Source organism: Ruditapes philippinarum, unplaced genomic scaffold (assembly GCF_026571515.1).
Source record: "Ruditapes philippinarum isolate M1 unplaced genomic scaffold, ASM2657151v2 ctg650_1_1_1_1, whole genome shotgun sequence".
Classification (NCBI taxonomy): Eukaryota; Metazoa; Mollusca; class Bivalvia; order Venerida; family Veneridae; genus Ruditapes; species Ruditapes philippinarum.
In genome coordinates, this window is record NW_026860878.1 from 264289 (window position 1) to 278913 (window position 14625).

General features: G+C 31.2%; 1 protein-coding gene and 1 long non-coding RNA gene across 2 annotated transcripts; both read left to right on the plus strand.

Moving 5' to 3' along the window:
- Positions 1–1650: 1650 nt before the first annotated feature.
- Positions 1651–3100, plus strand: LOC132713678 (uncharacterized). The gene is made up of 2 exons (XR_009623477.1): positions 1651–1702; positions 2426–3100. It is a non-coding gene; the product is annotated as an uncharacterized LOC132713678 (long non-coding RNA).
- Positions 3101–5753: 2653 nt separating this feature from the next.
- LOC132713679 (N-acetylneuraminate lyase-like) lies at positions 5754–14515 on the plus strand. The gene is made up of 11 exons (XM_060696328.1): positions 5754–6160; positions 6598–6659; positions 7070–7140; positions 7281–7365; positions 8116–8170; positions 9230–9305; positions 9608–9700; positions 10470–10615; positions 11900–12025; positions 12761–12800; positions 13559–14515. Exons 1-11 carry the CDS (start codon positions 6095–6097, stop codon positions 13750–13752), a joined length of 1014 nt encoding a protein of 337 aa, XP_060552311.1. The 5' UTR covers positions 5754–6094; the 3' UTR covers positions 13753–14515.
- Positions 14516–14625: the final 110 nt, after the last annotated feature.

The following is a 14625-nucleotide window of genomic DNA, read 5'->3' on the forward strand; positions in this document are numbered from 1 at the left end:
AAAAAAACACAAATACTTTGAAGTTCTTTCGTTGAAATTCTTGTCTACAGTACTCTTCTACTGTTCTGTACAGAGATGTTTAGAGTCTACTGTTTGTGTGTTCAAAGCAGTAGAATCTAGAAGCAAGTTTTATTTTCATTATTTTTTCGGAATGAATTTGTCGTATTATTTCTTCAAATTTCAATAGTACCAAAAATGTGTTTGTACTAAATATGCTTAAGCTCTCATAATAAAAATAAAGCGATTCGTGCTGACAACCTACTTTCACTTTTACAGTTAACTGTTTGATGACGTAAAATATGACGTCACTCTTTCAGTTTGTGAACGTGCACATGTTCTGCGGGCTGATAACTAGTTTCTCGGCCCCGGGCCGCAAACTCATAATAGGTCACGTGACACTCATAATCAGTTGAAATCATAGGCAATTTTGTTTCTATATATAGTAACAAGTGTATTAATAGACTATCTTAATACTTAGACAAAACAACATTTTGCACAAGACCTTCTAAACAATGGAACTGACTTTACCTTGAGCTTTAAATGACCTTGACCGTCAAGGTCAAATTAATGAACTCTCTTCTTTTTTTCTGTTTTTGGCTATAAACTTTGCAATTTATAAATGGATTAACTTGATATTTATACACAACATTTTTAGGTCTTAAACCTTGATGTATATCAAACTCAGATTGACATTTGCTTATGTATGAACTTGACCTTGAAGTTCAAGTTTTTGAATTTTCACTCATAATTGCTTATTCTTCTAATTGACTGTAACTTGGCAATTTATAATGGAATTTCTCCAAATTGACAAAACAACCTTTTTAAAAAGGTTAACGACCTTGAACCTTCAGCTTTAAAATTGACTTTTCCCCTCAGGGGCTTTAAAAAAGCATAATTTTTCCCTTTTTAAAAAAACTTTTATAAAACAAGACTTTTAGCCCAAAAAAACATTTTTTAAAATTTTAATAGACCTTTTCTTTAATTGAAATTGATTGCCCTTTTTAATTAATATTGAATTTATTATCTGACCAGATTTTTATGAATTTAAATTTATTTTGTCCTTATGAACATCTATTAAATTTTCAAGGGACATTTTTGATTAAAAAAAGAACGTTATATTTCTGACCTAGTTTGAAATCACCTTTATTTTTGTTCCTTTTTTGTATAGCATGAAATTGGGAAAAAGTGCACAATTTTAGATAAAAAAGAATTTATTAGCGACTTAAATATTTATGAATTACCTACTTTTCCTTTCATTTTTCTGTATGAAATTGAAAGAGCACTATTTTCATTAACATTAGGGAATATTTAATTTTGACAAAACTGTGAAAAAAGGAAAAACACCTACCTATTTACCCGCGGGGGCCTTGTTTTTAAAAACTAACAACAAATTTTTTTTCTAAATTTTTTTGTAACTTTTTAAAGATTAATTTAAAGCCAACAAACACATCACTATCAAATTTTTCCAATTTTATTTTAAATGGGTTTATTAATCTAGAACACTTTTATATTTTTTCATTTTTATTTTTTTAGTTTATTTCAGATATTTTTGGGTTTTTGTTGAAATCATGTCTTTAAAATCACATTTTTTTCTTTTCTTTGAATTTTTTCCCATAGTTCGTTATTTTAAAGCAAAATGGGGCCTATGTAAATAGAGTTTTAAAAACAATTTGGGTTGTCAGTTTTATTAGACGTCATTTGGGTAAGTAAAGCAAAAAAAAAATGCAAAACCTTTGCTTAACTACCAGCCCTGGTACATGGTCTTTATTGGCAGGTAAATCTGAAAAAATAATTTAATTAGTTTGTTCTATAATTATCAATATAAGATAAGATAAGATAATCATTTATTATAGTGACTTGTGTTTTGACAATTATTACAAAACTATATACATAATTATAATAATAATAATAATAATAATAACACCCGGTCCTATACAGCCTATAAGTCACCTCGCTCACAGTGTGTTTTTTCTCAGTAGTGGACGCAACATATTATTTTTTTTTATTTTTGTTCACGTATTTTAAGGTAAAGTATATATCATTATTATTTTGAATTAATTAAAATGGACTTTATTTATGTGTTAATTTCGGATTAGGTTATTGCTCAATATTAATTATGCCAATGTCTAAATTTATTTGTTTATGTATTGAACAATTATTTCAATGCCCTACAGAAATTTCCTTCGATCAGACAATGATGCGAAGGTTCCAATGGGAGAGCGTACTTTTTATATTTATTTATCAATATATTTATTTATTTATTTTGTTGTTGTTGTTGTCGTCGCTAATTCGGATTACTGCGACATCTTTGCAGTATTATTTAAATATATGAAAGATGTTTCATACAGTATCAATTAAGATATTAGTTTGTTTTGTAATAACAGACTTCCATTTTTATAAATTTACACTTATGTTTATTTTACAGATGATTGTTTTGCTGTTAAACGAATTATGCAGAAAATGCTGCTCCGAGCCATTGTTACCATTTTGACTAAAAATCACGATCTGCAATTGAACAATGGTTCTCTTTATACGACTTTCTCTACTTTCATATTTATATAATACAAGGGTAGGAAGAATGTACCCATTGTTAAAAGTGTCTGTAACATGTGCTACAAGAAACCAGGGAGGTAATAAGATTCATATGGGAATGCAACATAGATTTACGGACGGACGTTGATGTAAACAAACCAGGTCACCTGAAAAATCTGCTAAGGTTACATATAGACTTATATTATAGTAAATTGAAAATTACATAACACTGTGCACAGTCTTAGAATATGATAACAGATATTTGGTGGCGAATTTTATTACTTATTAGAATATATCTATTTGAAAGATACTAGATGTATTTAAATATTTAACGTACCGAAACATGTTCTAATTTGACAGATTAATGGCTAGATAAAGCGACATTACTTTAGTTATAACGTTATTATTATTTACTGAAAGCACTTTATTTAAAGTTGGATGATGGTTCTCATCGTCTGTTACCTTCCTAAATAGTTTCATTGTTTATGTATATAGATCTGTGAATCCTGATTTCTATTTTGTATTTATTAAATACATGTATGTAGCTATAATAGAATTATTTATTTTGCATATGACTTCAGTTGTAATTCTGTTTATGACAGGTATTTGTTGTTCATTTTTTTTTTGCTATGACCACTTGCATATCATATGAATTGTTTTAAAGGCATATGCTAGGGTCACACATAGAAATAAACTAGTAACTACATGTACTTGATAAATTTTATTTAAAGTTTGCTTATATTAGACCATGATTAATTTCAAGCGAAACATACTGGGGATGAGGTGCGGGCAGTCACACACTTCGTATTCGAGTTATTTGTTTAGCTTTTTTACTATTTTAAGTCATTACAATCGCAGATAACTTAGTACATATTAAGTAAAACCATTTTTACTACTTCTTTATTCATTTATTTAGTTATTTTAAAAAAAAATTATCCTTGGTTACAGTACAAAATTTTAAACATAAAAAAAAAATTCCGTCATTCAATGTAAGTACATAGACTAGTTAACAATTCTGTAGAACTATCCTATTTTTAAAAAGAAATGAAATTGGCATATCTTTAGATTAAGAAGAAAAATAAATAGACTTCTCATTAACAATTCTTGAACTTTGCACAATATTGAAAAGGAAGTCAGCTACATAAAAATATGTAGGAAAGACCTTGCTGAGACCATGCAAAGTTTAAATGAATGCTATTATACAGACCTATTTTTCATCTTATATATGTAAGCCTAGCATATACCTTTAAATAAAACTGAAACTGTTACAAAAACGCCCATTCATATCATTGTCTGACAACATGTTACAGCTCTTAGCCGAAGTCTTAAGCAGTGACGATATGGGTGTCGTATGAGTTTTGAAAGAACCTTGAGATATGTTATATTTTTACACAAGATATCCTCAACTCAAGTAGCTAGGATGGATTTAGTTCCTCACATAAATTCCAACGATAATGATCATTAATACGAAAGTACGAATACGTTAAAGCGACAGCACCAAAAACAAATACTCGACATTACGATGTAATGATATCCGCCGCTTTATCCTTATCGTTCTATCCCATAATCGTTATCGCACTGTCGCATAATCGTAATCGCACTGTCGCATAATCATTATCGCACTGTCGCATAATCATTATCGCACTGTCACATAATCGTTATCGCACTGTCGCATAATCATTATCGCACTGTCGCATAATCATTATCGCACTGTCGCATAATCGTTATCGCACTGTCGCATAATCGTTATCGCACTGTCGCATAATCGTTATCGCACTGTCGCATAATCGTTATCGTACTGTCGCATAATCCGTATTGTCGCATAATCATTATGTAGTACTGGCGCGTTTTCATTATCGAACTATCATAATTATCGTAATGTCTCACTTTTGTAAATTTAGCGTTACAATTATAATTATATCTTTAGTATTTATAAGGTTCGAGCTCAGTCTAACCACCTGGATGGGCTAACTCAGGAAAATAATGCAACAATATCATGATGATAAAAATGCGAAATTATGATAGCGAAAACACGACACTCTATTGCATTTCCATTATTGTAATAATTTACTTATTTCGCTGTGACATATTGTCGTTATCGTCCTGTCATATTTTCGTTATCATACTGTCTAGAATCATGTTTCAAATAAGTTACGCACACTTTGGGGATGGCAATAACGGTATTCCGTAGGGGAAAAAAGATAATTCTAAATTAGATTTTAAAAAAGACTGACTTCCATAATAATATATATAGAGAGAGAATGAGATAGTTTTTATTTAATATTTTGCACCTAATAATCACCATAATAATGTATTACGTTCAATGTACATTGTACTACATGTTTTTCTAGTATCTGCTTACGTCCCCTTTATCTGTTCAATAGAGCTTAAAAATATAGGTCATACGTGTTGTTTTTATGATAATCGAACAACCGGCTATAAAGCTGATTAACGTATCAAGAGGTAGGTTATCGTTTTTATTTTCATTTTCTTTAATCTTAAATTTTTTGATTTGGTTTAAACAAAAATTATATTTGAATTTGACCTGTATTATACTTGAACTGTGCGTTGTACATGCATATAGTTCACCTACATTATATCAGCAACTCAAAAAGACACGCACCTTCAGTTGTAGGAAAATTAACTAAAACATACATGTAATAGGTTTTAGAACGTTATATAATTGGAAAGTTACATAAATAATATTTTCTTTATACGGCTTCTCCTTTCCGTGTAATCAATAAATATCATGACGAAAATCTGTTTTGTACCGTAGGTCGTTGACATCTTGAGTACGTGTATAACAGCGTGAACTAGTGTAGCGAAAATAAACTATGGAAGCCCTGGAGGGACATTTGAAATTAATATTTAAAACTTATTATTTAATTCTTAATATTTAAAATTTAATTCTTAATATTTAAAGATTAAATCTTAATACATGTACTTAAAATTAAGATCAGAATACATTAGACGCGGGTATATGAATTCAAGGTTTTTTGCACAAAAAAAAGAAAAATAAATGAACCCGCCCAAACCAGTCCTCCCCATGAAATAAAGAGCGTGTGCGTGTCCTAGTGGGATATTAAATTTTAAATATTAAGAGTTACATTTTAAATTGTAGGTTTTTAGTTTTAAATATTAATTTGAAATGTCCCTCCAGGGCTTCCATAATATATGGATAAACTATTTAAATAGAAAAATAGAATACCTATAAATGATCGAGATGACCTCTCCTTATAAAGCTTAGCAACCACGGCTAAATCTTGAAATCATTAGTCATTAAAACTTAAAGAAAATGATGATATTTAAACTGTGGCTGTATTTTTAACGTGTCAATAACGTAACTTGTGTCATGACGTTGTTTGTCAAATAATTATACTTGTTTAACGTAACGCTGTTTTTTTTTATTTCAGTAAACGTCGGGGATGCTAAAACTTTGCCACCAAGTTTGTTTTTAGCGTTAATCTAATAAGAAGAGTTTACTACGTTAATGTGTGGGGTGTAGTCGTTTTAACGTTACGTTGTTTATCTCGACCGTCTGTTTACCTGGATAAAAGACACAATGTTGGGCATTGTAAGCAGGTCTTTGCGCGCAAACTCTGCCAGGCTCATACAAAGATGTACAATGGTATGATATCGATTCGATAATTTCTTATAGATAACCTTATGTGACCGTTTCTATATCATGACAGCGTTTGTAGCAAATTATACATCCGTTTTATTGTTTACAATTCATCATTCATAGGCGATGGTCCTAACGGAGCACCGTATTTAACGTATAAAATGAAAAATATACCTCTTAAATCCATATGTTGTCAAGACAAACATCTTGAATACCACTGCTGGATGTGAAAGCATGCACATGTACGTGCGTGTGTGAAACGCCAGATTTTTGTTATTGTTGTGGTTTCGTCATTTTATTTATATATTAAATTCCGTGTTGTTCTAAATGTATATGCATGGAATGATGGTATCTCGTCCCCGAATTGTGTACATGTATAAACTTCTATACATTAACGTTTGATTCATATCTTAAAACATTTGTTGTTGTTGGGTTTTTTTCAGTCCACACAGAGTAAACTTGAAGGAATGGTGGTTGCGCCATATACTCCATTTAACAGTAAAGGGTAAATACATCAAAATTAGAAAAAAAAATGTTGAACAACTTATCTTTAATATGATCATTGTTATGTAACTTGTAAAGAGGAAAACTGCATATAGAATAGAAAAATGACAGGTTTTTTTTGTATTTTAAACAAAATTGGGTATTTAATGTGAAAAAAACGATGCATGTGCAAACCTCTTGTTCAGTGATGGTAACGGTATTATAAAAGAAAAAGCGACTTGGCCAGTAATATGATTTTATATTTAATTACACTGTTCACACCCCTGCATGGAGTGGATTATAGATTGTAGATATACTTTATCAAATTTTGGTAAATTTGAGATACACATTGTTACATTTACAATTTAGAAAAGCTAGTGTAATAATGTTTTATTATTTTTTTTATATATATTTGTCTCTTTTTATTAACAGTGAGGTAGATTATACAAACTTCGAGACGTGTGCCAAGTACTTCGAAAAGTCCCATTTTAACGGAATGTTCGGTGAGCAGTCTTTAAATTTCTGTTGTCGAATTGAAACAAAAGAACTTCGATTCACGTGATAATCGAATTGTGGTACTTAGTTTCTAATATTTTAAAATTGCTCTTTGTAGTTTTAATGGTTATACATGTATATTTTACAGTTAATGGAACGCTGGCGGAAGGTATGAGCTTATCATGTAAGGAGAGAATGGAAACAGCCGAGAAGTGGAAAGAGGTCTCAAACAGGTTAATATAAACCGTTCTTATTAATAACAACGAAAAATAGTGAGTTTTGAAGAAAGAAAAAAATGATCGTGAAGTTTGAAAGCTGATAAATTAAGAGTACATAGTATTGATGATTTTGAATATGTTTCCACCGTGCTTAAGAAATTCAATAGAAGTCCGTTTGACAAAAAGGGTAGTGCATTTTTAGCGGGCTCGTGGGCGTACGGAGCATACTTTCTTCATGATTAAAGGGATCTTAATTATTACTTAATACACACATATTGACCATTACGAGACGCGGTCTCTAGGTCAAAGTTCAAAGTCATTCTTAGAGAAGAAAACGCTTGTTCAGAGCCAAACTTGTGCATGCATTGGGGTATTTAAATGTAACTTGGCAAAATGTTCACCATTGTGAAGGGGTGTTAAGCGCAAAATTTAGGACCCTGTGGCCTAAGTCCATGGTCACATGCAAAGGTCCGAAGTAAAAAATGAGTATTGAACATTTAGTCATCATGAAGATGGATTTTTATGTTAATGTTCACTATATTGAGATCGACTACTAGTATTTGTGACGATCGTTTATTTTGTTACACAATGACACTATTGTTTGTCATACATAAACTTTTCAATTTTCAAACAATCAAAATCATTCAAACAAATTGAAAACCCCTTTTTGTGAATGAACTACATGTATATTCATGCTTGTCTTAATTCAACTCAATGTCCTTTTTATGTTTTACATTTATAATGACATGTAACGTTTTTTTTCAGGTTATTTATCATCTTGCATATTGGTACTGGGAATCTGAAAGAAAGTCAGGAACTGGTATATGCTTTTATTTTATTATTATTTAATGCATCTTTAATACATCCGTTGTCATAATCGTTGTCATCTTAATCATTTTTGTGGAAAACTCCGTGGCCGAGTGGTTAAGTTTGCTGACTACTAATCACTTGGCCTTAACACTTAACTTTGCTGGATAACAGTATGTAATTTGCCTTTACCGCCAGTATAGAGCCAGACCAGCCTGGACAACTGTGGAGCCATTCAGTCTGACAATGCTCTAAATTGTTGCCTTATTTATATAAACTATTCATCTTGATGTACTCAACATTGATAATAGACTATTAAAAACTGTGGCTATTCAAAGAAAATCAGCAATTAAATTCAATTCAATTCACGTAAGGGACCTTGGACTTTTACATTTTAGGAAGCTATCAAGGTAGCCTTTGAAAGCTCGGTAGTTCAACTCATTTGCTCACCCGTGCCTGAAATTATGCTCGAAGTAACCTTTTCAACGAGTAAAGCATGAAAATCGTCATTTGACCATAACATTGTCAGTGTGACTTTAATATACCCAGCAGAAATTAAAATAAACAACACACATTCTGTCGTTGTCATTTTCATTAAACGTTCACTTCTGGTATACTGCCTAAAAGAATGGCAATGTGAGGGTCAATTAATAAATATATTGGTTTATTATATACTTATAAATGAAATATTGAGAAATATTGATGAAATAAAATGAGTATTTTCATTTTCCGTATTTTCACTGTAAAAATTTATTTTTCACTGCAGTGAAACATATTTTCCGTATTTTCACTGGTGTCTTGTCGGACTACTTTCTTTTAAATTCTGCCAGTACATAAAATTTAAGGGAAAGTCTTTCAAATTTTATCACAAAAAAGAGAAAAATGTATATAATAAACAGAAAATTCAAGTTTTTTCTATAAATACACGATTTATTTTCATCTTGTGGCATGAAAATTACCATATTTCACTCGTGGCTACCGCCACTCATGAAATATTTATTTTCATACCACTCAATGAAAATAAATCATGTATTTATAGAAAAAACTTAAATATCCTCTATTTATGTTTTAGGCTAAGCATGCTGAATCTATCGGCGTTGACGCGATAGCTGCCTTGCCACCAACCTACCATAAACCAACTACGGAAGGTATACCAACGTTTTGTCCAGTAGTTATTCAATTACATTCATAGTTTGAACATCTTTTTACCTCGATTATGATGAAAGCTTCACGTTACGTTTTTTTTCGAAACAAAATCTATTTCTTTATTGTTGTCTTATTGAAGGATGTATATGCAAGACTTATCTTATTATACATGTAGTTATATAGTTAGTTAGTCTGTCTTGTACTTCATTTTATATACAAATAGTCAATGTACTCGTATATGTTTGGAATTGTATAAGGTAAGAAATGACATAATCTAAAAATGTGTTAAATTTCGTTTTTTTAGAACAGTTAGTTGCGTATATAGAAGAAGTGGCAGGAGCGGCACCCAATACGCCTATGCTGTATTATGAATATAATGTGACAACGGGAGTTTATTGTAAGTTATTAATGATAAATGATGCCTATACATGGGTTTGAGTGAGTGAATAATAATAATTCCTTTCAATTGCATAATTTACTTCGAATGAAGGATAAATAACCCACGAGTCCCGAAAGAATTTCAGTGAATCGACCTGTAACGTTTAATTTATAAAAAGATTGGGGCAGACTTTTTTGTATTTTAGGCAGATTTATATTTATCCTAAACATTTTACAGTATTAATTGTTGGTCAATCAATATTATAACAGTCAATGTTTTGTAATATATACTCAGTTCAACTTAACTTGAGCATATTGACACTTGAACTCTGTATAACTTGACGGAACTCACGGTTCATATTCCGCATATACCACATACGGTAAATAGCGTGGGTTTCCGAAGGACATCAAAACACTGAAAGTCTGATAAAATGTGTTCATGGGAAATAATTTTGATTAACATCCTGTTATCATTATCTTTCAAACTATTGTATACAGTTTTGTTTCTAACTAAACTACAATAACGGTCAGCAGACTGCAATGCACTATTTTTGTTCAGAATCATCCCCATACTCGGGTTTTCTGGTACTAGAAATTGCCTCGTTTTGAAATGTTAAATACCGATTTTGAAATACGTTTTCGCCAAGGCTTCGTTGGTAGTGCAGTGAATAGTTTTTTTATGATTTGTTAGTTTGTTGTTTATTATCATCATCACCAATATCATCATTATCTTTTTTCAAGCACGAAATGAAAATAGAAATGATCTTTGCAAGTTTTTGTATTTGCAGTGAAAATTCCACGATTTCTTGAGCTTGCTGAAAATAGAATTCCAACATTATATGGACTTAAACACACTTCTCCGGAGCTCAGCTCTGCTGTGAATTGTGCCAACGTTTGTAATGAAAAATACAAAGTTTTCTTTGGCACCGAAACGGTATGTTAATTTTCTACTGTTTATTTTAAGATGATTATTTATTTTCTATATTATTAGTAATTTTGTTGTTTTTTTTCGAATTTTGAGGACCGGCTTAAGGGCAACTAGGTTCGGAAATGTACTGTTTTGAGTATATAAAATCGCCAAAATTTTAAAGAATCTTTACTTCTCTTTCTTTTCTGGCAGATATGATTTTCGTTCAAACAAGATGTGTTTGTAGTCGGGTTGAACCGTATCTGTAAAAAGATAAGTTCATCAATAAAAACAAGAAATTGCATTGTGTACCAATGGCGTTTGTCTTGAAAATTGTCTGTTTCTCATTATACGGCAAGGTCAATTTGCACAAACATAAATGGACTTTACGTCAATTGCATTCGCAAGGTTCTGTCTCTTTATGAATAGATAGCCGTACCTTATTCCGTTGGCTTTTGTTCTATTCGTTGTGTGTACTGCTGTGGGTTATTTTCTATTTTCTTTTTCTTGAAATTCAAAAATCATTATTGCATACAGTTAAGCTCGACTAGTCGAAGAGTTGGAAATGCTATATTGTATTCCGTTTTACCCATGCTTCGGCGTCGTTGTCATACGTTGGTTAATTTTGCAAGTTAGTTTTGTTTCCAACACCACTGAGGGAAATGGGTTAAAACTTCACACGCTTATTTGAGAGCATAATAGGAGGTCAGTGTTCAAGGCCCGTAACTCTAACATGGGCTTTGACTGAATTATGGTACGTTTTGAACTTAAAAAATCTACATTATCTGGGCTCTTGTTTTCCTATCAAGCACGGAAAATAGTCGAGCACGCTGTTCTACCGACAGTTCTTTTTTAAAATTCTCTGTGCAGTCAAAATGGTTACAGTATTCGTAGTTGTACAAGCTGATCAATTAGCATCAAACTTTATATTTAGGTAAAATACTAACATTGCAGAAAGTTATTGAAATCTAGTAAATTCTTCCTGAATACATGTCTGTATTGAAACAAGTGAATGTATAAACTATGTTTGGGAAACTGCATTCCCTGTTACTTGCTGAACTGATTTGGTCTATCCTTTTAAAAGCTGTCATTTTTAATGGAAGTATGTAATCATACTGTGATTACCTGTAGTGTGTAAAGTTAACATATTTCTGTATGTGTATTCAAAAGATGTTTATTTTACATTTCAAAAGAGACTGTAAAGTAATCATCAGTTTTTTTTCAAATATCAAATATCAGCATAATATATCTTTAATGTCATATACTTGAAGCTTCGCATAGTTACTTAAACTATATCATACTCTATTACAGCAATATTTACCAACACTTTGTCTTGGTATACCGGATGTTATAACATCACCATATTTGGGCAAATGTTTCTATAACCTGAAAGCTGCCTTTGAGAAAGACGAAAGAGAACTTGCCCAGGAATATCAGGTAAAATCGTTATCTGCCAATTGCAACATGTAAAAATTAACTTATATTAGAACAGCATGATATCGACATTATATCATGATGCCCTTTGACTTACAAAGTATTTTCTATGGTTTAAAGCAGCATGTCTTCAAATTCATGCTAATTTTCATTATTAATTTTAAAATTTATTAAAAGGTCAAATATTTTCAAGTGACAAAAGAAAGTAATTTATACTTTGCAAATAGCACTTAAAACTACGAAAAGTATCAAATATAGGAAAAGACCTAACTGCGTAAGTCGCCCAGTAGAAATATGGTGATAAATTCTACAAAATCAGTGATTTTTTGCATGTAACATGTAAATTATTTCTTGAAGTGTGAATATTTTTACTTTTCTTAAAATATATTTACATTTTTCTTAAGGTAGATTCTAGATATTTCTTGAAATATTTTTTCTATCTGGAGGCATGCAGCTTTATGGATCAAATTTACATTGTTTGTGTCAAAATGTGTACTCAACTATGCATTATTAGACATCGAATAAAATAATTTCTTTACTGTGTTCGTTATGTTCAAATGGTATATTAACCTAGATTTTATATCGTTATTTTTTGTCTAATTTGTTTGTATTAAAAGTGTGTTACTCAGGCAGAATCTGATGATCGCTCTTAGGATTTTCACCGTATGTTTTCTGATTCGATTAGTAAATTATAAGAAGTTTAAACTATCAAAATTTTTGAAATCTTTTTTTTTTCAGTTAAAAGCTCAACAACTTAACAATATACAAATGAAGCATGGTAAGTCAGTTATTTAAACTTTGTTTAACTACGTATTTGACATATAGATAAACCTGTACTCGTATGCTGCTGTTTACAGTGAGCATTGCAAGAAGTTAGTATATGGATAATTGTAATTAGCTGCATGGACAGGAAAAAGTGAAATTACTTTGTATTTTTCCGGCCTATTTAACATGTACTTATCGTGACAGAATTAAGTGTTTTTCGGTATATTTACCATTGATTTTATGTTTTAACCAGTCACCACTGAAATCTGTGTGTAAGTACTATTTGGTCTCAGATAAGGACTATGTTTATTAATAATTGATGAGATGTTCCGAATGAGTTCGGTATGTGTTGTGCTAAGGCCTCTATCTTTCATTTTTTAAGTCCATAAACGAGACACACCTTCAACTAAAAGTAGCGGAGGGCCTTAAAGAAGGTATAGTTATACCTAATAATGTGTTAAGGCAAGGCCTCGGTTCTGATCTTCAATCCGTAGACATGACACGTCTTCCCCTTTAAACATGCGTCATATTACACTCCACTAAGGTTTACGACGGGACCCGGGAATATTGTAGGGAGAGCGTTGGACTGTGAATTGGGCGAGCTGTGTCCAATTCTCGGACGGTGAAGGTCACCTTCGTTGTGCAGAAGTAAAAGTAACTTAAAGTAGTAGCGGGCCTTGATACTACTTTATAACGTGTTATACTTGAAATTGAGACTTTGAGGTTATTCTGATCATCAAAATAATTATAGCAAATAATTTTCATTTTCAGGTGGTGGTATTTCATGCTCGAAAGCATTATTTGAGATTGTTTCAGGAATCACGATGGGGGCTCCTAGGCTACCATTATCACCAGTGCCTCAGCAAGTTAAAGATGCTATGAAGAAAGATTTGATAGAGGAGGGTTTTCTCGCCGACATTACCTTCACGGAGGAAGATTTTGACAGTATTTTACTTACATATTAGTGGTGGGAATTTGGGCAAGAAATAGGATGAACAAAAATTATAAAAATGTTGTCAACTAGTGTCAGAAAGTAACTTACCAAAGAATATATTTAAAACATATTGTTAAAGTTGTAATAGTCAAGTTTTATGAAAATGTCAACTCGTTCTACAATATATCTTTTAGAATCACGATTGAGTTTTTTGTGCAGTTTTTGAAACATATTTTTAAAAAATCAAGATAATTGATTGATCAATCATTACTTATGACTATGAAATGGGGTAAAAACTCTGTCGAATGATTCGTAAACATATTTTTAACATCGCCGTCATTCCATGACTTCCTAATCAGTCCATCATTAGTACATAGGATTTACATGGAAAATAGACGCTAAACATAAGTTGAACAAATATTTTGGCCAGGGGACAAATGAAATTTTGCGGGTTTTATTGCTCGGAATTTTATAACTTTAATTATTTTAGATCTTGTACTTTTGGATTTAATTATTCAAATAAACCGTTGTTAATTATATTCAATTTTGATATAGGGTTAAATTGTACCTTGTTTTAATTTGAATATGAACAATATGTTTATTTTGTACGGGTTAACATTTCGTTAATTACATGACAGTGTTTATAATTGCATTTTGTTCTGTTTTATAACAAAACTCAAGGATTACAAATCTAAGTGATCGGTAAATATCGACTTATGTCGAGTAATATGGAACGTAAGTGGTTTGACTCAGGTGCTCCGAGATCTTCCTCTGACATTAAAGCTTGAAAGTCACCAGATGACTTTTACAATGTTCATTCGGTTCCAAAGAAAATAAAAAAAACAATTATGTATGAATGTTTAATTGTTTATGATAATATTTTCATGATAATATTTCCATGTCA

Bases quoted from the DNA above. Each gene is read 5' to 3' on its own strand.
- LOC132713679 (XM_060696328.1), top strand. From the start codon at position 6,095: ATGTTGGGCATTGTAAGCAGGTCTTTGCGCGCAAACTCTGCCAGGCTC. The intron at 6,161-6,597 runs GTATGATATCGA...GGTTTTTTTCAG, and splicing joins TCATACAAAGATGTACAATG to TCCACACAGAGTAAACTTGA. The intron at 12,026-12,760 runs GTAAAATCGTTA...TTTTTTTTTCAG, and splicing joins AACTTGCCCAGGAATATCAG to TTAAAAGCTCAACAACTTAA.